Source organism: Amphiura filiformis, chromosome 11, assembly GCF_039555335.1.
Source record: "Amphiura filiformis chromosome 11, Afil_fr2py, whole genome shotgun sequence".
NCBI classification, from domain to species: Eukaryota; Metazoa; Echinodermata; class Ophiuroidea; order Amphilepidida; family Amphiuridae; genus Amphiura; species Amphiura filiformis.
This window is the reverse complement of record NC_092638.1, coordinates 17,523,318-17,550,233: the sequence shown is the minus strand read 5'-3', so window position 1 is coordinate 17,550,233 and position 26,916 is coordinate 17,523,318. Positions and strand designations below refer to the sequence as shown.

At 34.7% G+C, this 26,916-nt stretch overlaps 1 protein-coding gene across 1 annotated transcript in view; it reads right to left on the bottom strand.

The window, feature by feature from the left end:
- The window catches only part of LOC140164467 (collagenase 3-like), a 58,581-nt gene extending 31,947 nt beyond the window's left edge, over nucleotides 1–26,634 (bottom strand). Inside the window, exon 1 of the mRNA XM_072187748.1 lies at nucleotides 25,799–26,634. Coding sequence (XP_072043849.1) covers nucleotides 25,799–26,020 — 222 coding nt within the window. The 5' untranslated portion in view covers nucleotides 26,021–26,634. The remainder of the gene's footprint in view (nucleotides 1–25,798) is intronic.
- Nucleotides 26,635–26,916: the final 282 nt, after the last annotated feature.

Sequence of the window (26,916 nt, the reverse complement as noted above, 5' to 3'; positions counted from 1 at the left end):
CTACAGAAACAGAGCTTTAATTTGATACCAAATTTATTTTGTCAAGTATTGCAGGGACGCCAGGAATGGCGCTCGAAGTAGGCCAAAATCACACGTTATCCTATGGGACGCTTATTTAGTGTTGCGCCCCCTTGTAACGGCCGTCGCTATTGAACGCGTTCTTTTTACATTCTTCGCGTAAAATAAGAAATGCGCGTCATGAAATGTGTTCTATTTCAATCATGATGATAAACAAGGATTACGAAAAGTCACCCTGATGAATTATTATTGGGAAAAATGCTTTATTGGCCGAGCAGGCGCCTGCAAAGTCTAGAAATTGTATCCAAAAATCTTCAAAAAGGCTCAAAAATGGGTTTTAAAGTTAATAGGCATTGTTAATCTGCATGAAGCCGTTTTGCTGCATATTCAGTAGGCCTATGCAAAAAGACCATAATTGTTACTACTGAAATAGGGGGGGGGGTGTTTGTACTTCACACTCATTAACAAGTGCTTTCCAAAACAAAATGGCAAGACAGATAATCTAGAAAAGAAATTAAACTTGGTTCAAAGACGTGCTTAAATTGTTGTCTGTCACTAGTTTTAGTGAGTTTTGTGCAAACTCTCGCATATTGGAGGAAAAGTAGAAATATGCGATTTTCCGCGTTTCGGCACTGATCTTTAAAACAACATTTCTCTTGAACGAAATGTCGCAGAGACATGAAATTTTCGGTGTTGAGCTACAAATTTTCTCTAATTTAATTAATAAGTGACAAATGTGGATTTTGAAAACTTTTAAATCCTTATAAGGGGCGCAACACTAAATCACTACGCATTTTATGTAAGAACGAAATTCGGCTAATATAGTCCATAGTGAGTATGAGATTGTAGCGACCATATCTACCGACATGTTCACTTTAAATCACTCAATATCAGCTCATATGAATTCGACAAGTGTCTTCAATGATAACATGCAGAAAAAACCGGACATTTTATCTCAAAAGCAATTCTCTGTGGCGGATGAAGACAACTTCCGATTTTGAAATGTGAGTGGTAAATTTAGTATATTTTTACTTAGGCCATATTTTTTGCACCGCGAAATAGCGAAAAAAGTCAACGGTCATCGATATATGCCGACAAAAGTTTTGTAATCTACAGAAACAGGGCTTTAATTTGATACCAAATTTATTTTGTCAAGTATTGCAGGGACGCCAGGAATGGCGCTCGAATTAGGCCAAAATCACACGTTATCCTATGGGACGCTTAGGGGAAAGTGGGGTAATCCCGGGCACCTTTCGTTAAGGCTACACAGGTACAAGATTAAATAAAGTTCATCAGTGAAAATCATATCAATGCAAAGTAGGAGTAATGTTCTAACTAGTAACCAGTTTTTAATAACTCAACATATATAGTTAATAAGTTATAATTAAAAAACAAAATGGTAAAAAATGATGGGGTAATGCCGGACACGGGGTAATCCCGGACACATGATTGCTCCTAAGAGGGAAAGTGGAGTAGGATGATAATCCCCTAGAATGTATTAGGTACTTCTGTTATACCTCAAGCATACAACTATGGGGGCTGTTATTGTTGTCTATATTTTCGAAATAACAAGTGTCCGGCATTACCCCATCTGTATAGAGACGCATGTGTGTCCGGGATTACCCCTCACGGTCCCGATTTAATTTTTCAGTGCTTGTTCTACTAATCCATTTTTAAGATACCAAAATTCATACATCCAGCTAACAATCAAGTATCAAACATAATTTTCATCCATACTTCATCTGTGTCCCTTGTCGCATTAACCGTCACCCAGCTAATAAATCACTTTTCAGATAAAAAGTCAAAAATGACAATTTCTGTTTTTTCGTAATTTTCACAAAGAAAGACGAGACCCAAAGCGCTGGTAGTAGTACACGTGAGGTACACCTTGAGGTAGCTAATACCCTAAAGTAGTATAATAGTGCCACTCTTCTCCGTTTAGCAGCAATCGATGTGTCCGGGATTCCCCACAGTCCGGCATTACCCCACTTTCCCCTATTTAGTGTTGCGCCCCCTTAACAATATATAATGATAATTATGCTTAGTTATAAGTTATAGAAATCCAATAGGCGTAACCATAATGTGCATGGTAAATGCCCTTGGTAGCTGGGAGGAAAAGCCGTCCATCATTTGAACATTTTGACGTTTTGTATTGAAAATATACAGCTTTTAAAAATTCCCCAAAGACCTAATTGCAAAAATAATAATTATGTTTGTTAAGATTTCTTATAAGCCCTGACATTCCTAAAAGGCCATTCTTTATGAGTAATGGTCACATTACAGTTAGGCCTAATCATCTGGGTTATTCAACTTTGGCCATCTTTAATCTTAAATCGTCTTTAAGGGGGTACTACACCCCTGGCCTATTTTGTGCATTTTTCTCAAAAATTATAGCGCATTGGTGACAAGTAAGATATGTATATTATAGGGGCAAGGACTACAACCACTGCACTGAAAATTCAACAACTCAAGGCACGTAGTTATTGATTTATTGATCAAATATTGGTTTTCCCTCATTTTTGACTGTAACTCCACAACTGTTGTCTGTGCTGAAATAAAATTTCCAGTGCAGTAGTTGTAGTCCTTGCCCCTATAATATACACATCTTACTTGTCACCAATGCGCTATAATTTTTGAGAAAAATGCAAAAAAATAGGCACAAAATTGGGCAGGGGTGTAGTACCCCCTTAATTCTATATAATGTTTTAACCACACCTGATGACAATGTCCTATAATACTAATGCGCACGGAAGTGAGATATCTCACTTCCGTGTTATGTGTCAGGGTCTAAAATTTTTAATCGTTTAGGCGTTCGACTATGGTGCGAGAGGTTGCGGGTTCGAACCCTGGCGGTATCTAAAGTCTGCACAAGAAGTAACTCAGCTGTTATAAATACGCCTATAGATTCAGAACAAATAATTGTTTTCACAATATTTCAACATAGAGAGAAGGATGATTTATTTACACGCATTTTGATACCCCATTTGTCAAATGTCGTTCAATATTAACAACACAGTAGTGCTTTTACAGAAAAAAACCCGAATTTAAAAGTTGCAGTTTACAGCGATCAATGGTTATAATGCCAGCACTGTAAACACGTAAAGCCCGCCATTATCTTCGCGCTTACTTCAAATCAATACAAATAACTGCAACTTTTAAATTCGGGTATTTTTCTTTCAAAACACTGCTGTAGTGTCAATATTGAACAAAATTGACAAATGGGGTATCAAAATGCGCGTAAATAAATCATCCTTCTTTATGTTAAAATATTGTGAAAACAATTTTTAGTTCCGAATCTATAGGCGTATATATAACAGCTGAGTTACTTTTTGTGCAGACTTTAGTATGCTCTCGTGGACAAATTGAGTTAGCTTGAAATTCCCCTGGATATATATAAAACTTCCTGCTTGTAATTGTCTCGTTGTAACCCGTACGAAACTCGGGGAGCTGATCCTGGTTGCGACGGTTATTTGTGGAATGTCTAGGGTGTGCGCTCTTGTAGCAGCAATGTCTCTGATGTTGTTAAATGGTTTATGGAATGATGTGGGGCCGTAGTGGTCAGCGACAACCAGTAAAGTGTGCTGAGGCTTGTGGATCACTGCGGTTTTTTTTAATTAAAATTTTAAAATTTCTAAAATAGTTCAGCGATTTGTGATCATCCGTAGGCCTATTGATTGCAATGCAATTAGCCAGGGACAAAGAGGGTCTTTAGTGTAAATTAGGCCTAATTACAAGATGTGTGACTCAGCTTGAGTAAACTCAAAGTTCAATTTTTATTTTTCAAGATTTGGTCGAGCCTCATGAAAATTTGCCTTGTGAAATTAGTTCGTGGTCATACATGCATGCTTATTTTGGCTATGGTAAGTGATGTAACTAACTGACCAGCAAATTATCCTTTTCATATTTTATTGCTGTTGGTCATTTAAAAGTCAAATTTTAATATTTGGCCAATTTTTGGAAATAAGGGCCAAAAACATGTGTTTTCGGGTATTTTCTGACAATTGAGTCACAATAATCAAAGACTTGGAACAAGTCTAAGCATTCAAAATCTTGAGTAGATGCCGCAATTTTGCTCTAATTCCCACTTTTTTGTGTTACTATAATTAAATGATTGGTTATTAAAATGAAACAAGTCTTTTCCAAAAAATAGAATGCATAAACTGAAATTAGTCTTAGTACAAGTCTTTGGGCTTGATTGTCACAGCATACGAAAAACACCCTAAAAACGCGTGTTTTGGGGCATATATTCCAAAAATTGGCCATATATTAAAATTTGACTTTTATTGCCAGTTAGGACTAACTAAAGGATTAGGATTTAGCTATGTTATTCATTTGGCAAAACAGGATAATATTTTTTTCCAAAAAATAGTTCTGTAGGGTTGGGGTTAGGGTTTATAAAAAAAAGTTCGTGATGCTTAATACATAGGCCTAAAGGTAACAATTGAATATATTACTGGTGTACCTGAATTCTTTCGCTGTCTGCATGTAGTATACTTTCGCACAATGTCAAGTAAAAGCAATTAGCTGATTGACAGATTCTTTTCAATTACATAAATTTAAAGGTCACTGTCATGATTAGAACCTTTTGTATAATGATTTGGGACTTGACACAAACATGTTCAAGGTTAAATCTTGACAATTTGCCCATTTTAAACACTTCAAATAATTATTGTAGGTATAGACTATTTTAATTTAGTGGGATTTTTGCTTGCCAATCGAGACAGCATTAACAGTGCCCAGTGAGTTTCAGGTAAAATTCATAATTTGGTAAAATTCATGATTTTAGGGTAAAATTCATAATTTTAGTGTAAAATTCATAATTTCAGGGTAAAATTCATAATTTTAGGGTAAAATTCAAAAAGTTGGGTAACATTCATAATTTTTAGGGTAAAATTTATAATTTTAGGGTAAAATTCATAATATTAGCGTAAAATATATACATAATTTTAGGTTAAAATTCATAATTTTTGGGTAACTTTCATGATTAATTTTACATGGACCCAAGCTCATGTTCCTTACGGACCAATCTAGGTAAACAAATAAAGAAACAAACAAGTAAACAAATAGGGGCCTAAACAAACAAGTTGTTTTCATCGCCATTTTTATTTTCTTGAGAATTGATCTTCATCATCATGTTCTAAAAATCACACATTTTCACAACTACTGACAGCTTAAACAAGGAAAACAAATTTAAATATGTGACCCGGAAAAAATAATCCAGGGTAAAAATCTTTGCAACTGTTAATGTTTCTGGGAATTGTTTTCTTTACCTGTTTATGGACTTGTTTATACATTTTGTTATTTGGTTGAATGAAACCTGATGGGACCAAAATATCCCGACAAAATCAGGCGGCGGATGACATGATCGAGCCGGCAACTCGTGAAACCGCCCGGCCGTATGGTATTTTCCATATACTCGGTTAGTTTTGTGGGGTTCATTATCGAACCCCAACGGTTTTAGCTTGTATTTATATTATTTATCAACATAGGCCTATTTGTTTGTGATATTTCAAGCGTTTTAAAATTTCAAAATAATCCTATTCAATTACACGGTTGACGATGAAAATTTACTGAATTTAGGGACTGCACGTCATACACCACCTGGACAAAATATAATGTACAGAATGCAACGTATCTGATATCTCTTATATAATATTGGTTAATTATTAAGGGATCCAAAATGAGCGTTTATTTTATGACAAATTATAAAAATTTGATATTTTTCAAATTTTTGATATATAACAGTCCTCGAAGTAAATTATATAAATCTAATGATATATTCTTAAAGTGTATGTAGCAGGGAGGAAAAGCCGACGGTCAATTGAAAATTTTGACCTTTCATATTGAAGATATGGATTTTTTCCCAAAAGACCTAATTTTTTTTGGTGTTTTGGGAAAAAATCCATATCTTCAATACGAAAGGTCAAAATTTTCAATTGATCGTCGGCTTTTCATCCCACCTACATACACTTTAAGTATAAATCATCAGATTTATAAAGTTTACTTCAAGTACTGTTAAATATCAAAAATATCAATTTTAATGATTTGCCATAAAATGTGTATTAAATTGCGAATTTCAAAAATCAAAATTATTTGATATCAGAATGACATTCTTCGTATTCAGAATGCAATTCGATATGTCTGATGTGCTCTAATGTCCCAAAATAAATACTGTCCAAACGTTCATACCCCAGCCCTTAATTAATTTACTTAATAATACTCCTTTGTTGGTTTGTTATAATTATCATGGCAATGTCCTGGGGGGCACTTCAATTTGAAATGGATATAGGTGTAGGGCTGGCACTTTCGCACTAAGGGGCATTCGGTGAGAGCAAAATGTAAAAAATATGGGGTCATTGGGTGAGAGCATGATTTTGGCATTCGGTGAGAGCAAAATGTAAAAAATAAGGGGTCATTGGGTGAGAACACGACCTTTTTTTTTAAATGGAATCTTTGGGTGAGAACCGAAACAGCGTCTCAAAAACCTCGAAAATCAAATTTCTAGTTCTAAATGGCTTCAAATTTCATTGTTTTTTCAAAATAAGTAACAAAATCAGTGATAAATGAAAGTTGCTGGTCAAATTGAACTTGTAAGGGTCTTTGGGTGACAGATCAAATGGAAAAATAGGGGGTCTTTGGGTGACAGAGCATGTGTTCGTAAATAAATATGGGGTCTTTGGGTGACAGCGATGCTGAAAAAGGGGGTCTTAAGAGCTCTTGAACATAATTTTTTAGAAGTGGCTCTATACCTCAAAAAATAGATTTTTCTAATATTTTGTGCAATGATGCATGTTAGGGTGTTGACTACTTGTGTGACTAAAAAAAATTCAAAAATTGGCTCGTTGCCATGGAAACGGCCAAAACCCAGATTCTGTCATTTTGGGCCAAATTGGCAGTGAAATTAATTACATTAAGTTCTTGTGAAAGGACATCTATTCATTTGATGATCAGCATATTTAGAGGTCAATAAGTTATTCTTAAGGGTACGTGCAGAGCCCATCTGTCAGGTGTATTTTCACTTTTTCATAAAATGTCATTTTAGCACCTAAAATATCATCATGAAAATCAACAACCCGGTGTTGCCAGGATTTTGTCCATTCTAGTGTGGGTAGTACAAGCTAGGTACTTTACATTTTAATAAAAATCAGCTTGGGCAAGTGTTACTTCTAAATACAGTGTTGCCAGAAAAACCGGTATTTTTGCAAATTGACAATTTGCAAATTACGCCTTTTTGTCAAAGTTTTGTGCATTTTGACAAATATTTTCCTTCACGGTGAATCCAAACAACACTTTTTCGTCTTTGTAAATATCTAAACACTAAAAATTCAAAAGTAGTGTTGCCAGAATTCTTGATAAAACACCCAATATTAGCATTTTAGTGATTTTGTGTTGATGGTTTGGTTAGGAAATGCTTATTTTTAATTTTCATACATCGAATGTACATAGTATAGATTGTTATATGAATGTTTAAACACCTGAGCACAAAGTAAGTGTTGCCAGAATTCTTGATAAAACACCCAAAATCATATATATATTTATATGTGCCACGATCCAACTTCATTTTGTTTTTACTATCATCAATATTAATAATAATATCAATGTAGGTCTATTGGCCTATTAACATCATTATCAGTAATAATAAAAAATATTAATATCAATATAAATAATAATCAAAAGTATTAGCATCAATTTGGTTTACTATCATCAATAATATTAAGAATAATATCAAATATATTAACGTCATTATCAACAATCAACAAAAATATTAACATCAACCCTAGAACTACTGAGCCATATTTTGTAACACGGACTACGAAGGGGGGTTGCAACCCCCTAATTTTCACTTATAAACGTCATATACCGTTATATTTGGAATCAATGTATAGCTATGGGTCTCCTCTACCCCAGTGATACCAATAAGTACAAACATTCCTCTCATAATATCGCTATGACGTCATAATGTGAGGGCGCCCATGCAAATTTGGAAAATTTCAGCTATGTACAAAAGTATTGGCAAAATTGATTTTCAGCTAAAAATTCTACAAAAAATGCGATTTTGACTGAAATTTCTCCTCAAACTAACAAGTAAAAAGTCAATAGCCTATAATAATTTTACATGAGCGAAATGAAAATAATTTATTTTACTGTAGAAACCATTGGTGGCCCTCACCAACACCCCCCTATTGTCATCTTTGACAGTCGGTCCTACCCCAGGTAAGGTGCTGGTAAACATTTTTACACTAATATGAGCGCAAAGAATGGATCTACGATTAGTTTAGGTCGGAGCGTAAATGCGCACATTTTTTTTATGACGGATAAGAAATCTTGGGGTGGTACTTTGTAGTTCTAGGGTTAATATCAATAATAATCAAAAATATTAACATCGATATCAATAATATTCAAAAATATTAATATCAATAACACTAATAATCAAAACTATCAATATCGATAATAATCAAAAATATTCATATCAATATCAATAATATTTAAAAATATTAATACCAATATCAATCTATACTAATAAAATAATATGCGGTCTCTATCTGTCTATCTATCTGTCTATCTATCTATCTGTCTGTCTGTCTGTCCGGCTATGCGTTTCACCGCACTTCGACGCATCGTGCTGAAATTTTGGATATAGGTAGGTATTGGGAAAAGCATGTTGGCCATGTGGTTTTGAGGGTCATCGGAGGTCAAGGTCAAAGGTCAAAATTTCAAACTTTGTCCGATCGGGCCCAAATTTGGTGGGTGGAATCCTTGATAGGAGGGGAATATAATGCGCGAAATAAAATCAAGGTCAACCGAGGTCAAAGGTCATTACGGAGGGGTCAAATTTCAAACTTTGTCCAATCGGGCTCAAACTTGGTGGGTCGAAACCTTCGTATGAGGGGAGCATGAAAAACATTATATGGAGGTCATCCGAGGTCAAAGGTCAAAGGTCATGGATTTCAAACTTTGTCCTATCGGGCTCAAAATTGGTGGGTGGAATCCTTGATGCGAGGGAATATATGCGCAAAATAAAATTGAGGTCAACCAAGGTCAAAGGTCATGTAGGGGCTAAATTTAAACTTTGCCCTATTGGGCTTAAACTTGATAGGTGGAATCCTTTGTATGAGGGGGGCATGAAAAAAAATTACATCAAGGTCATCAGGGGTCAAACAGAAATGCTATCATGCCAGTGCTCTCACAGCATCAGGGCTCTCACAGCTGCAGGTGCACTAGTAACACTAATAATCAAAACTATCAATATCAATAATAATAAAAAAATATTAACATCAATATCAATAACAATCACAAATGTTTATATCAATATCAATAATAAGCAAAATATTAATATTAATATCAATAATAAGCAAAATATCAATATTAATATCAATAATAAGCAAAATATTAATATCAATAATAATCAAAAATATTAATATCAATATCAACAATAATCAAAACTATCTTAATATTTTAAAATTGATATTTATATTAATATTTTGATTATTATTGATATTAATATATATTTTTGATTATTATTGATATTGATATTTATATTTTTGATTATTATTCATATTCATATTAATATTTTTGATTATTATTGATTTTGATATTAATATTTTTCATTATTATTGATATCGATATTAATATTTTGATTATTATTGATATGGTTATTAATATTTTGGATTATTATTGAAATTGATACTAATATTCTTGATTATTATTTAAATTGATATTTATAGTTTTGATTATTTTTGATATTAATATTAATATTTTTGATAATTATTGATATTGATGTTCATATTTGTGATTATTATTGATAACGATATTTATATTTTTTTTAATTATTACTGAAATTGATATCAATATTTTTAATGTATTGATATTGATACTTTTGATTATTATTGATATTGATATTTATATTTTTGATTATTATTCATATTAATATTGTTGATTATTATTCATATTAATATTTTTGATTATTATTGATATTGATATTAATATTTTTGATTATTATTGATATTGATGTTAATATTTTTGATTATTATTGATGTTAATATTTTTGATATTGATGATAATAATTTTGTTTATTATTGATAACGATATTTATATATTTTTTAATTATTGCTGAAATTGATATCAATATTTTTGATTATTATTGATCCAGTCCAGTAAGGCTTGAGTGACCAGTTCAAAATTCAATAGAAAACAAAGAACAAAATTAATACCCATAATTACCCTGACTATAACTTTGCACTAGATAATACTAGAACCGTGGGGTTTTCAAAACTTTTAAGGACAATTAGCTATTGATGATAGTAAACCAAATTTTGACGTTGTCAACTTTAGCGTGAGAGGACTGGATCGTGGCATTATGATTTTGAGTGTTTTATCAAGAATTCTGGCAACACTTACTTTGTGCTCAGGTGTTTAAAAATTCATATATAACAATCTATACTATGTACATTCGATGTATGGAAATTAGAAATAATCATTTCCCAACCAAACCATCAACAACAAATCATACTATCAGTAAAATACTAATATTGGGTGTTTTATCAAGAATCCTGGCAACACTAATTTTGAATTTTCAGTATTTACATATTTACAAAGACAAAACAGTGTTGTTTGGATTCACCTTGAAGGAAAGTATTTGTCAAAATGCACATAATTGTGACAAAAAGGCGTAATTTGACAAAATGTCAATTTGCAAAAATACCGGTTTTTCTGGAAACACTGTATTTAGAAGTAATATTTGCCCAAGCTGATTTTTACTAAAATGTAAAGTACCTAGCTTGTACTACCCACACTAGAATGGACAAAATCCTGGCAACACTGGGTTGTTGATTTTCATGATGATATTTTAGGTGCTAAAATGACATTTTATGAAAAAGTGAAAATACACCTGACAGATGGGCTCTGCACGTACCCTTAAGAATAACTTATTGACCTCCAAATATGCTGATCATCAGATGAATAGATGTCTTTTCACAAGAACTTAATGTAATGTACCAGCATTATAAGGCTTAGTTGCAGCGAACACTTGAAATAACATGTTTTTTAACTAATTTCACTGCCAATTTGGCCCAAAATGACAGAATCTGGGTTTTGGCCGTTTCCATGGCAACGAGCCGATTTTTGAATTTTTTTTAGTCACACAAGTAGTCAACACCCTAACATGCATCATTGCACAAAATATCAGAAAAATCTATTTTTTGAGGTATAGAGCCACTTCTAAAAAATTATGTTCAAGAGCTCTTAACAGCCCTACATACGCGTCAGCTCCAAAGTTGGAGTGCCCCCCCCCCCCGGGGGGCAATGTAGGCCTACCCTTCGTGTTATTGTATTGTGAATGCTTTCCGACATGTATACATGACCACTGTGCACCCGGTGCGCGGAAAGTCGACGCTACGCTAGGCCTTTCGTATATCTTTTTATAGCATGATATAGTATATAAAAATTTCAATCATATAGAATTATAGAATTCTACTGTCTATTTGTGGAATTCTACAATATATATACTTAAACTGTCAAAATCATAGCCGTAATTTATGTGCTACGGAGTGAAGTAATTTAGAGCAAATTGAGCAAATTTTAACTAAGTTCTTAATCCAAACAAACTTTAAAACTTGTGCTATCATTTGTCAAACATTTGCCAAATTCCTTTTGCTATTCTTGTCAATTTGTGCTCAAAATGCACAACAACCGCAGATGATTGATATATGTATAGCCCAGGCCTATTTAAATATACATTGTACATAAACACATTCATGTCAGTCTGGTCTATTTTTCTTGAGGGGTGTGTAGAGCTGAAGATGATTCTAGTTTTAAATAAACTTTAATATGTTGTATTAACCCTCAAAAAAAAAAGTGGAAGAAACGTTTTACATTGACTGATATATGCAAACCAAATAATAATATTGATTCTTTGCTTTAAAACTAAAACATTTCCGGGCTAAGTTTACATTAGACCAATCATTTCTGGTAATTTCTTCACATATCCGTATGACAATGACCAATTATACTCTTGTATAAATGGCTCGGAGAGTGACGTTTGCACAATATTTTTTGTGGGACCTGACAGCACATCAGAGTGAGTCACACCAAACTGCATTCCGAATACGAGGAATATCCTTCTGATATCAGATAATTTAGATTTTTGAAATTCGCGATATAATACAAATTTTATGACAAATTAGAATGATATCTTTATCCAATTACTTTTGTGACTCTTATGTATACTCCCAAATACGTTGCATATGGTTGGAATGAGATTTCAAACTCTTAAGGGTACGCGAGGTATTGTTTGTCGAAGCAGCCAAAAAAAAAATCGATTTTCATTATCTAAATCAATATATGAAAAATAACACTTTGAAGTTTTGCAAAAGTTCATGCTACAAATCATATGTTTTGAAAACTTGGTTGATTTATTGTTGTTAATGAGTTATGTTCGTTTCACAAAAGTGTTGTTGTTTCAGCCCTCTTCACAACATAACTCAAGAACCGCAGGACCTACAAAAGTATATCTGTGATATTTGAATTCTTCTACACAGTCGCTATAAATAATGCAATTTTTGCCAAAGCTCGCCACCATTCGCAAGATGCTGTGAACTACCAAATCGCAACAGTTTAAAATAGTTGCTAACCTGCAGTGAAAATGATCAATCATTTTTAAAATTGGAAGTGTTTGTCGTTAATTCCAGAACCACTTCTTTTGATTGATTATAAAGATTGAACATTTAAATCACTCGACTGATTTGTCCCTAAATTGCAAAATTAAAAACAGGGAAAATATGACGCAACATCCAATGGAGGAATAACACAAAACGTATAAACAAAGTTTTAAAAAACCCGACGTTTCGAGAAGACAAAAGTTTTCTTTTTCAAGAAATAAAATTAGAGATCTGCTCTCACAGGCTTAGTGAGACCAGCTCAGATTGTTAAATTACTAAAAGATTACTAATCATCAATCCGTTGAATATTCAATGGGAAATTCCCGGGAAAATGTCAGAGAATGTGTTGCATACAGCCGTTGCATACGGAGTTGACGGCCGTTTTGTATACCTACCACTTTCCTAGACCTTCTGGAGTGTGCGGTCATATCAACTTAACCTTTGGGTGTTTTCTTTAAAAATAAACCTTTTAAAAGAAAACACCTCAAGTCAACCTTCAAACTCGCCAACGAATGGCCGCACAATTAAGTAAACACATTTGCCTTTATTTATTTCCAGCTTATTTGTTGTCACTGGTCCAATGTTAACAATTGTTTGCAAATATTTTGTGACACCCTGCTGGGTACGATAAAATCATATTGCTCAACTTGTAAACACGGTAAAAGGTGCATGTTACAATGGTAGTTTATTAAACTCTAATAAAGAACTTTTGGGAATAGGACTCGCTAAATCTTTTAGGCGGCGAGGTAGGTACCAGGTTCAATCACACGGCTTTGTAGATTTGTCTTGGTTCACACGTATCGGCTAGTCCCTCAGATTGGTATTCGGTTCATCGTCTCTTCATCATATGGCATGAGTAGGGGCGCTAATATAAAGTTCTTCATAGAACTAGAGGTTCGACCAGGGTCTTAATTATAGGCTTTCAGATTCAGCCAAGCACGAATATTATCACACCAACATGAAGACAATCAAAACCACAATTTACTGATAATTAAATTATTTATTACTTACTACATCTTCTCCATTCGGTATGAAACTTTATATTAAAACTAACAAGTGAACTAGGAGTAGAACAAACTCCATTATCAAGTAATAATTAGCGAGAATTGTTCTCGCTCTAAACTAAGAATTTGTGTTCAAATCTTGACGCACACGGAGAGATTATGGAGAGGTGTTTATGCCTCTGAGTGACTGCCACAAGCTACAATTCATTCTCAGTTTGCGTCGTCCACAAGACCTTCGTTTACAAAAGACCATTGTGACGTTTTACGATAGTCTAATCGAAATGATACGAGAGAGTGATCTCACTCGGGGTGAATGACACCATAGTTTTGATTAAATAAATAAATTAAAATAGAAGGCACGGGATATAAAATAATATATCGCCACAACAAAACTTATTAAATTTAAAACATTTTTAAATTGACCTTTCCACTCATATATAAACAAAGCAATAAGTCATATCTATATATTCAAATTAATCCGGCGAGCATAACCAGGATATTTTATTATTTATTTTTAACGCGATAGGCCCTATTGGTCTACCCGGAGATAAAGCTACAAATTTAAGAGTATTTGCAAAACGTGAGTTTACATTTGCATAAGTAATCCTTTGAAAAGGAACGTTCGGGCAATGACATCTCAATCATTTATGTCATGTCTGTCTGATAGAAAACCGAGCGGGTTGGACCATAGATAATCTATGATTGCACACATTTTTCACAGTAGGCCTATGTCATTGGTGTTATTTACCAATAAATACTGATATTTCCCACCCGGTTAATTATTTCATACATAAACAATAGCTAAAAATTATTAGCATTCCAAGTACTTGTCAATGCAATAATTATGAAACATGACCTCTTCATCGATGGCGTTGTCTTTTTTAAAGAGAGTTCTTGTTTACTGTTCCTGTCTAGTGTCTACCGATAGCTGAGTACTGAGAGCAATATCTGTGCTGAGAGGGCACGCCAACTTTGGCAAGTCTGCAAAATCAAGCAAAATCAGCCTGCTTTCAATGATTTTAGCCAATAGCTTCCCCCGTGATGTGACCATTTTTTTAAATCCTGGACCCGCTCCCATGCATTGCCTGCAATACAGATATAGGGAAACGACAAAAACATTATACCTCCCCAAAACTATATATATGAGCTCTGCATGATAAAATGCTGCCAAATTATACGCAGCTAATAATGAAAAGGGCACAGGTCAACTGGGTTTACATTTTTAGCTGTTTTTTGAACTTTTTGAATAGGAATTCAACAACTCTTGGTATTATGAAAGTTGATGGCTTTGGATATTTTTACTAAAAAATAATGCTAAATCATGCATGTATTAAACAGATGACTCAACTTGAACAGACAGTTAACAATGGCCTGCAAATTAAAAAGCTATCAGTAAAACTGACTATGGGTTTCCACTAAAATATCACGAACAATAGAATCATTCACCATGTTTACATTGAAAGGTCAACGGAATCGTGGTCGTGTTCAGTTTTTAAGGCGAGTTTGAATTTTCCTATTTTTGCCATTTAATCTACCATGATTTAAAACTGTAGTTAACTTGATATTAGAGGGAATTGAGTCGAGGAAGCCAATAATCGCATTTTAATTCTTGTGATTTCTTATCATCCATCGGCTGCGGAGCAGGCGTTCACAAGATTTCTCCATGCAGCGATATTTAGCAAGTGCGGCTATCTGTTCTGCTTGAATGCCTTCATCATGCCCTATAGCACATAGGTTACATAAGAGGTGCGTTGAAGTCCCAGTCTTCTTTTGCCATGAGACGGTATATATACATATATGCATATATATACATATATATGTAATCAAGTTCCGTAATCAAGGATCATAACAACAACAGAGCAATAGTCTGACGATCGCCGTGAGGCGTGAAACTACTAGTTACTAAATGCTGAATATTATTTAGCCAAAATTGTTTTATTACATATATGCATATATACATATATGCATAAAAATTCAAAGAACAGACCTTCCAGAATAGGTAGTCGTTACTCTGAGTTTCATGCCTAAAGGCAATCGTCAGACGATTGCCTTTTAGGCATGAAACTCAGAGTAACGACTACCTATTCTGGAAGGTCTGTTCTTTGAATTTTTATACGCTCTCCCTTTTGGGATTGAGCACTTTATTCAAAAGATAGTCTAACTTGAGTAAAATGTTGTACATATATGCATATATATGTATATATGCATATATATGTATATATATGCATATATATGTATATATACATATATGCATATATGCATACACTGTCAGACGGTTGGGAAAAACCTTACCCAACCCTGGGTGCCATAACACTCTTTTGTTGAGTAAATATTACGGTAAATATTTTATATTATTCTTTGGTAAAGTTGTCCAAAGAATAAGTAAAAATATTTAATCACCCAACATTAGTACTTAGTACATTTTTTTTTGCGATTTTTAATTTTTTTTCGCGGATTTGGAGAGTCCCTGGACCTAACATCAAGTGCTACCATCATTTAAAAAATTTGAAAAAAATAAAAATTAAGAAAAATAAAAATATATATTTTAAGGATTTAGAGAGTCCCTTGACCTAGAGTGTAGTACTGCAATCATTTGTGGTTGATTTGTAAAAATTTGGAAAAAAGTTACCAAAAAATTACAAGTTTGTATCCAAATGGGACCGATTTGTAACTTGTGTTCACTGCATAGTCTATTGAAGATATAAAAATGCATTGGTTTTGTACACAAGTCTATATCTTAGATAGATTTTGAAGTGAACACAAGTTACAAATTGGTCCCATTTGGATACAAACTTGTAACTTTTTTCCAATTTTTTTTTAATGATGGTAGCACTTGATGTTAGGTCCAGGGACTCTCCAAATCCGCGAAAAAATAAATCTACCAAAAAAAACGTTGACAACGTAAAGAAATCAGCAAGTATAAAAAAACCCACCTCGGCTCACTTTTTGAAACTTGGTCCCATTTGTAAAAGGTACTGATTTAAACTTTATCATATTCATATAAATTTAAAACATTTCCAGAAGTGTTATGTATCTTTAATGTGCAGATGCGATATTAATTTGTAAGCTTTCTGGAACGACCTGAAAGGTTATCATCTTGTTCTTGCACGGTAAGCCAATATCCTATTGTGTTTTGTTTTATAATAATCATGATTAATGATTGAATTAAACAAATAACACGTATGCTTGTAATCTTGTTGGAAACGCTGTGTTCTGTTGAAATAAAATAAAACACTGATTTGCTGTTGGTGTTTAAAATGGGACCAAGTTTCAAAACGTGAGCCGAGGTGGGTTTTTTTAAACTTGCTGATTTCTTTACGTTGTCAACGTTTTTTTGGTAGATTTCTTTTCTTTTTATGAATGTAGCCAAGCAGCTCCAAGCTTGGAAAGTCATCAGGTTAGGATGTGCTCCATAAAACAAATAAAACGAAAAATAGATGTTTGAAGTTGCAATTCTGGATTCATGACAATAAATAATTAAACAAAACTTTATCAGTCGTTTATTTTTAAAACTTGCTTGTCACACGTGACTATAATGTTAAGAGGCATACACAATGATCAATATACATTTTAATATATTTTAATTATTCAAGGCAACGTAAATATGTAAAGAAAATGTAAATATGAACAACACACACCCAATGTTGACAATGCCAGAGAGACACAGAGAGTAAGTCCGATTTAGGCCTACTTCAAGTCGGAACTGGTAAATGCGCATTATATTTAAGCCTATACTACGGAAGCGTCTAAATGCCCCGAGTAGGCAATATAATCGTGTTTTAATGTTTGTGGTTCTTTGTAGCCCTGCGGGGCAACCTAGTTCGATATTCCTATTAAGCGGCGGTTGTCGGCGATCTTTCGTGGTTTGTGGTTTTCATCAAGCCCTGCCCTCTATCGGGAGCTAATTTATAGGTTAAGCTTGTTGGATATCCATATTTCGTGGTTTCTGGTTCTTTGTAGCCATGTGGGGCAATCTAGTTGCATATCCAAATTTCGCTGTTTGTGGTTCTTTATAGCCCTGCGGGGCAATCTAGTTGGATATCAATATTGAGCTGCAGCTGATCTTTCGCGGTTTGTGGTCTTAATTTGTTGGATATCCATATTTCGCGGTTTGTGGTTCTTTATAATCTGGTTTGTTGGATATCCATATTTCGTGGCTTGTGGTTCTTTGAAGCCCTGTGGGGCAATAGTTGCATATCGAAATTCCGCGGTTTGTGGTTCTTTATAGCCCTGCGGGCAATCTAGTTGGATATCAATATTGAGCGGCAGTTGTTGTTGATCTTTCGCGGTTTGTGGTCTTAATTTGTTGGATATCCATATTTCGCGGTTTGTGCTTCTTTATAATCGATAGGCCTGTGGGAAATCTGGTTGGATATCCAAATTGCGCGGTTTGTGGTTCTTTGTAGCCCTGCGGGGCAATCTAGTTGGATATCCCTATTAAGCGGCGGTTGTCGGCGATCTTTCGCGGTTTGTGATTTTAATTTCCCTTATCAAGCCCTGCCCTCTATCGGGAGCTAATTTATAGTTTAAGCTTGTTGGATATGCATATTTCGTGGTGTGTGATTCTTTATAGCCCTGCAGGGCAATCTAGTATATATCCAAATTTCGCGGTTTGTGGTTCTTTATAGCCCTGTGGGGAAATCTAGTTGGATAACAATATTCAGCGGCAGTTGTTGGCGATCTTTCGCTGTTTGTGATTTTAATTTGTGACAATTTATAATATTTATTCCAAATATAATTTCAGTCTGAGCTGTGAACAGAGCCACTGATAAATGTGTTTTAAATGACGAAGATATCATGATAGTCAGGCATGGTGAAAGCATCTGGATGGTGAAAGTAGGCCCTAGGCCTAGGCCTAAATGTGAATAAAAAATCAAACATGTTTGTTTGATGAAAAAAAATATAATATCACAATAGCAATGGATGTTCGAAATGGTGTTATTCTTGATTTATGACAATAAATTGGTTAATAAAACATTTAAAAAAAAGGTGGTGGGAAGTTTCGAACTTGGGCAAAACTTCATAAGTGGATTAGATGTCCATGGCCTTAACCACTTCGCCACGGGGACGTCCCGATATAACGACGTGTGAAAGTGGAGTATTTATTAATATGAATGTATGCTGTGGTCCGGAAAGAATAAAAGAATTGTGAAAAACTTGATTTTTTGGCGAATGGGATCCAGAATTTGTATGTAGGGTATCCAGGAAAATGCTAGGGTATATTTTGAAAGTGAATCTCAAAAAGTAGTGCGACAGTGACAGCCATGTATGGCTGTAGCAGTGACGAAAGATTCTGGATATCCGTATGATTAGCTATGATTTTACACTAATTTTGGCTATGAAATACCGCGTGAAATAATACAAGAATGTTTGTTTATTATCAAACAATCGGATTGACTGTCAAATTGGTGTAACTTTTTGAATTAATGAGTTATTAAAATATTACACTTTGGACAGTAAATAAGATTTAGCATGGATTTAGATATATTTTGTACCCAGCGAAAAATATCACAGAACAATAGCGTTTTGTTTCGTGTAAATATAGTCCGCGGTGCATCTGTTTATTCTTCTTTATCAGTCGTATTTTTTTAAACTTGCTGGTCATGCTACCGCTTGACTCTAATAAAAATCGCAACACCAAAAATTTTTTTTTTTTTTTTTTATAGATTTTTTCAAAATGTCAAAAACGCAATTGGAGCCAAAATACGCAAATTGCGGCGCAAATAACGCAATTGCGTATTCTTAGCAGCCCTAGTTATACGTAATTGTGTATACTCAATTACAATAGGGTCAGTCCATGTCGAAACAGATTGAGTGTACACCCACCCTCTTGGATTTTGCTCTCCTTTGGCTCAGGGGTACCTTTCATGGATCCCTAGGTGAGGTCACAAGAAAAAAATTCAAATTCCATTTCGTTTGCGAATGGCGGGCAATCAAAGTTTGGCGACCTCGACCAAAATTGTGAATTTAAGGGGTCCAAATGACAAAGTGCTCTCTTTGAGTGGCACTTTCTTCTTAATTGAATCAGTTGTGATCCTCTTTTTGAATGTGGTCACTCACTGGCTGTGTCTGAAATACCTAATGCCAAAAAAGATAGATTTCGGAATTTCGTTGGGATTTCAGAGGGGGTCAAAATCAACACTTCGTACTGTTCAATCAAATTATCTTGATTTTGAAGGACCCATGATAATGTCACAGTGCACTTATAGGTCCTAATTATGTTCAGAATGGATTAACCATATGCCAATGTCTATGAGCAATTCAAAAAAAGAGAAATTTCTAGACCCCTACAGAATTTTAGGCCACCCCTAAAGTGGTTCAGCCACAAATGGCACTTAAAGTCGGCAAATTTTGACCCCTAATAACTTTAGGTGTACACCAGATATGAATTTCTAGTCTTTTGCATCTGAAAGAATGTAGTTTAATGTTACTAGGAACATAAGATTTGTTTTGTATTTTTTGTGTTTTAGTATTAAGTTGACGCTTTCAAAAATAGTCATTTTTGCCTAACATACCATGCATACAGGATACGGTACAAAATGCCAATTTTAGTATGATATTTTTTATATTTTGATCACTTTATAGCCATTTGTATTATTTATCCTGATATTTCAAGTTGCTCTTGAGTCAAGTAATAAGAAAAACTACTTTCTAATCCTCTGTATGGATTTTTAAGGGGTCAAAATGCACTTCCTGGCAACGATGCACATGCAAAGTACAGGTTATGGGGTCAAATTTTCAGAATGCTCCCAATTATGTCAAGTAATATATCAAATTACTCGTATGGTCATGAGGATTCCAAAATGTATAGTTTGTTATGTGTCAGACCTTTCAGGAGGGCGCTATGACGAAAAATGTTCATAGGTCAACGACCTTTTGAAAGTATCAAAACACAAAAATACAAAACAAATCTTATGTTCCTAGTAACATTAGACTACATTCTTTCAGATGCAAAAGACTAGAAATTCATATCTGGTGTACACCTAAAGTTATTAGGTGTCAAAATTTGCCGATTTTAAGCGCCATTTGTGGCTGAACCACTTTAGGGGGCCTAAAATTCTGTAGGGGGTCTAGAAATTTCTCTTTTTTGAATTGCTCATAGACATTGGCACATGGTTAATCCATTCTGAACATAATTAGGACCTATAAGTGCACTGTGGCATTATCATGGGTCCTTCAAAATCAAAGATAATTTGATTGAACAGTATGAAGTGCTGATTTTGACCCCTCTGAAATCCCAACAAAATTCCGAAATCAATCTTTTTTGGCATTAGGCATTTCAGACACAGCCAGTGAGTGACCACATTCAAAAGAGGGTCACAACTGATTTAATTAAGAAGAAAATGCCTCTCAAAGAGAGCGCTTTGTCATTTGGACACCTTAAATTCCCAATTTTGGTCAAGGTCGCCAAACTTAGATGGCCCGCCATTCGGAAACGAAATTGAATTTGAATTTTTTTCTTGTGACTTCGCCTAGGGGTCCATGAAAGGTACCCCTGAGCCAAAGGAGAGCTTAATCCAAGAGGGTGGGTGTACACTCAGTCTGTTTTGACATGGACTGACCCAATACATACCAGTACATAGTAGATGAATAATTGACATTCTAAGAGGTCTCTAAAATATTACCGAGTTCTATTTGACATAAAAGAAGTGTTTGCCATGCACTACATGTATAAGTCTGTTGTTTGGAGTAAGCTCTTGACAACATCATTCATGTTCATGACAAGCCTCACTGATGCAGCATATTGCATTGTATGGCTATTGCTTTGGAGTATAGTGTAGGCCAATAAATGAAAATTGGGTGATCTATCATGGTGATATGCCCGGGTGATAGGCCTAACCACATACAATGCCTGTCGATCTGTAGGCCTACTTCCGGGGCCTACTCGCCACTCGATCATGTTAAACTTAAACATGTTCAACATATCATGCAGACAAAATTACTGGGCCTATAGCATACAGGAGGTTCATGAATCATGAAGTTATATTGCAATTTTGTTGAGTGATTTCTGAAGGCCTATGGTTCAGGCGTGTCGGAGCAGTGCCCGATGGCTATGCTCATATATTGAGAAAAAATAAAGCCCATCACTCTTGTCCAGTATACCAGGGTTTAATGGGCATCCCTCTGGGCTCTACCAAACCAACTTTTTTAGCTTCCTTTATTACACATTCAAAATGTTAACAAAAATATTCCTCTCATTGCAAGGATTCATAGTTTGACCAACCTGCGACATACCGTTCTTGAGTTATAAGCAAAAAGGTCAAATTTAAGGTTGGTTGTTTTTTTTGCTCATTATTATATGAGAAGATGCATACCGTAAAACCTCGTCTACAAGCATACATAGTGTTTTTGATGAAAGCTTACTTAATACGAACCAGCCGTAAATATGCCAAAATAATAGATTAGTCTTACAATATTATGTGTTTGTATATGCTTGTATATAATTTATTTGCTCAAACTCAAAAATGTTATATGTTTGTTGCTGGATGACGCCTGGATTATATTAGCTTTCATCACGAGCATGCCTGTAGACTAGGTTTTACGGTATATCATTATATCTGAATCTGACATGGAACCGAACCTGACGTAGGCCTACCTGTCGTCAGGCACAGGACCTCGAAAGCGCTAGACCAATGCTCTCATGATCATCTGAAAACAGGATTTTGTAATTGTTGATGTTATATCATGGTTAGTGGTGTAGGTCTACGGACCTGGTTTTGCGGATTTTTCTTCTTTTGTATGTTACTTATAATCCTTTGTATTTTCCAGGGCATTGTATCATCATTTTTGAAGTCCTCTGTTGTAATTTTGGTTCTGGTATTCATATAACCAAGATATGTACGTCATAAAGTTGGCACATACATCCAATGCGATTATTTAAGGATGACTGGCATAGCAAATAAACAACTAAATTATATACCACTGTGATTATATACCTACCATTTTATGTAGGCCATCTATGCATAATGCAAAGCGCATATTGTGATTGAATGAAACACAATCATAAAAATCGCGGAAGGAGAACGGGACAAGAAACGGAAAAGACTCATAAACTCTCAACAATTATAGCACATTGGTGACAAGTAAGATGTGTAGGCCTATATTATAGGGGCAAGGACTACAACTATTGCACTGAAAGTTCAGCAACTCAAGGGAAGTAGTTATTGCTTTATTGATCAAATATTGGTTTTCCCTCATTTTTGACTGTAACTCCACAACTGTTGTATGTGCTGAAATAAAATTTCCAGTGCAGTAGTTGTAGTCCTTGCCCCTATAATAAACATATCTTACTTGTCACCAATACGCTATAATTTTTGAGAAAAATGCAAAAATAGGCACACAATTGGGCAGGGGTGTAGTACCCCTTTAAGCAATGCGAAGAATATATTGTTGTCAAAAATCAAATTCGATGTCTTATGGAGATGCTGGCTCAGCATTCCTAATAAGATATCGAAAGTTTTGTTTGCTAAGGGCTCGATCACCCACCTTTGCATAGTATTTTTGTGGGACCTGAGAGCACCTCATCTTCTCTCCCGGTCTTCTCTGCTCAGACACACCACAGATCACCAAATTGCATTCTGAATACGAGGAATGTCCGTCTGATATCAAATACTTTTAATTTTGTGAAACTCGTGATATAATACAAATGTTTAATATGGCAAATTATTAAAATTGATAATTTTAACATTTACAAGGGGAAGTATATATCATTTGAAAATTTTAACCTTTCGTATTGACGAAGTATACATATCCCCGGGCCCCAAAAGATCTAATTTTTTTAGATATTTTGGGAAAAACGTGGTGCTAGTCTGGTTCGTGTTGGCCGAGGCTTGGTCTATTGGATTGGGGGGTATTTGGTGTCCCCGTCCAATTCCCACTTTGTACAGTACAGACCCAAAGATTTCAAAAATGTGACGTTAACTCACCGGAGAACTCACTACACATAACTCACACATTTTGACAGACGGTATAAAAATGTAGGCCTAGTATTTATATAACACCATAAAGCAAAGATTATCGGCAAACGAGATGAAGATCATTTATCTAGTACCGTATGTATTATTCATGGTAGAAAAGGAAGAATGTAAAATACAATGCAGACCGTCTGAAAATAGACCTACCGGTACTTCTAATTCATAATGTGTGCAACAATGCGGAAAACATCAACAAAAATAAAGGCACATGTGAAGGCCTACTCACATGTATTGCATATCTCGCACACGTACGTAATACGTATACATCAAAAGGGTCAATAAATTTTTTTTCTAAAGAATTTTTACACAATTGTGTTTTTTCTTTATAGCTGAAAAATATACTGATTATAAGACAAGATGTTTTAAACCTTTCGTGTTTTTAAGCCAGTATTATTTTTTTTTTAAACGTATCTCTTGCCGATCTCTAGCTCTATAATGGACGTGGCCGCGCCCCGCGGGCGTGTTCGTCTCTTTCTTCAGTTGGAATTTATAGCTCAGGATATTTATGTACGGGGTGGGGGTGGGGAATGGCACTCGACTCCCGAAATGAGGGGTTGGGGATAACGGCTCAAAACTAGGGGTCTTTCGGTGAGAGATTTGACACAAAAAAGAGGTTTATATTGTGAAATTCCGAAAATGGGTGACCAGGTGACACCTTGACATTTTTAATTCTGGCACCATAACAGTGCCGAAAAACAAAAATTTAAAAAAAAAATCTATATTGATTACAATTTTAGGAAAAAATTACCAAATTCTGGCAAAAGGGGTCATTGGATCACCGCAAAACAAAGAAGGTGATCACTGGGTGAGAGTGAGTTGAAAAATGGAGGTCAATGTGGTCACAAATCCCCGTCACCCATCATGTATAATATTGATAACAATGTAGGCACGGACAATCCTCGGTTTTAGGTTTTCTTATTTATTATTTCGCTCAAACACTATAACCTTACATTTTTGTAACCATAACCTTAACCTAAAACTAACCATAATCATAACCTGATGCATTACCCAATGAAACTCTAACGATAACCATAAAAATATACCAAATTATGCCCAATAATGATAATTTTTTTTAAAAGTAAAACGCATCAAGGATTGTCGATAACAATATCGAATGAATTGAAAATCATTCCAATAAATTGATTTCTCGTTTTCAGCTCTTTAAAGCAAACGAATAATATGTTTCCTTGCGTCTTGTCGTGAAATAATGGAAAGAAGTTCAATAATTATTATGTACCATTTTGTTAGGCATGCTAGTTATAAATGTATGTAATGGATCCATATAGCCTAGGTTCAATATGTGTAAACGCGGGAATTCCTGTCATCAATGCAGCATGCATGATCGTGAGGCATGCCGCGTGATAACTTTAAAAAAAACACCTATTTTTATTTTGTTAAATGTACCATAGAAGATGTCCTCTAATCAAAGATACAAGTAAGCATTTTTCAACATTCAAGGCTGTATACATTATCAACAATGAGATTATATATGAATGAGAAAGAAATATTGTATAGGCCTACTGCAAGCAGTACATTCAAAAGCCGAAAACATATATACATTTGAGCGTTTCTGTATATACCCGTAAAATAGTGGCTTACATGTATACTATATTCTCCCATTGATAGGGAGTATTTTACGATTCTAGCATCCTCTTATTAAGTTATTAATATGACAAAATTTCCGTTGATTCCGATTTTGCGTTAGCGAGTTATGCATGACAATATTATAATGTGTATTATTGCACTGAGTGATAGGCCACTGGTGTGTTGTAATTTCGTTAAACCAGAAAATTCAATTTCAAATTTGGCGATGTTTTTGCTAAACGAAATAGTCTACAAATGTTTTGGTTTTATTGTACATGAACATTATGTAGCCATGGGGTTAGCCAGTGCATACAAATCTCAACTTTTTAAGAAGAAGATTGGGGATGAGCCTGTGGATCACGAAATGCCCCTTGGGCGTTTCATTAAGACAATTATATTCAGAATGTCAATCCTGTTTCCAAGATGCACAAAGTACCTTTTTGTTATTGTTCATGTCGGTTTTCTGAAAACTTCATATTTACTAGTTATAGTATATAGATATATAATAGAAAACATAGGCAAATAACAAAATACGTACCAAAATACAAGAACAACTACTGACCTGCTCATGATCTGTTGGGGTATGTGGAGTTGTCGTTGGCGACACAGATGTCACAGAAATTGTCGTTGGCGCCCCAGATGTCGTTGGCGCCCCAGATGTCAAAGAAACGTAAAAAACAGGTAGAATACTACAGATGATAATAAAGTTCCTCTTCATACAAAAATGTTTTAAAGATAACAAACAAGAAGGTTTTTCCACTGATGAACACATGTGTTTATCCATTTTTGGTGGATTAATGTTTAAAACAGCGAAACTGGAATAATTTACAAGATAATCTGCATGTGCTAGTTCATACGGATGTCGAAAATGTAAGTTGGTTCGTCCAATGCTATCTTCAGTAGACGTGTAAAATTGAATGCATCGGAATTAACTAATATCTGGTTACAATCGTTCACCGTCAATAATGATAAATGTTTGTAATTTATCATAATCACACAAATTGTATTCCCTTCACTAACACAGTACACAAGTACACATCTAGTGCCTTTTTTTTACCGGAATTAACCCAAGTGTACGAATTCACGGCTGACGTTTCCCGTGAGATCGTGGTAGAAATTAAGTGACGACCGGCGAAATAGAAAATCTGTTCGACAGCTATCTATTCCATTAAAAAGTCGCGAAAACTAGAGCTGAAATTTGAGATGCGAAGCACGCTATAATCTAATAAAAAGTTTAGACAAAATCGGCATATTTTGCAGACAAATCCCGATCAAAAACGAGAAGAAAACTCCGTTGATAGGCTATATCTTCCAGTCTCACTCGGTCAGTCGGTCTTGTTTACATTTTTACAGGTGTGCAGTCACTGTGCACTATATTTTTATCGAGTGCATGAGTGACTGTATAGAGAAATGAGTAACAAAAGGACCCGTAGATTGGTGTGCAAATAGCCATACACAATACACAATGGTAATGTATTGTTATGTTAATGAAGCTCTCTTAGCAATGAAGTATATATCCCCCATTGCATCTTGGGATATGTTTATAATATTGTTACACGTAATGGCATGGCACTTTTTCTTCAGGTCTACAATTTGGTAGCCCAATTTTTTGAAGATTTTCCCCACTACCTTTTAGCAATTTCCTGTCCCATAGGGCTTTAAAAAATAGGCCTAGTTGAC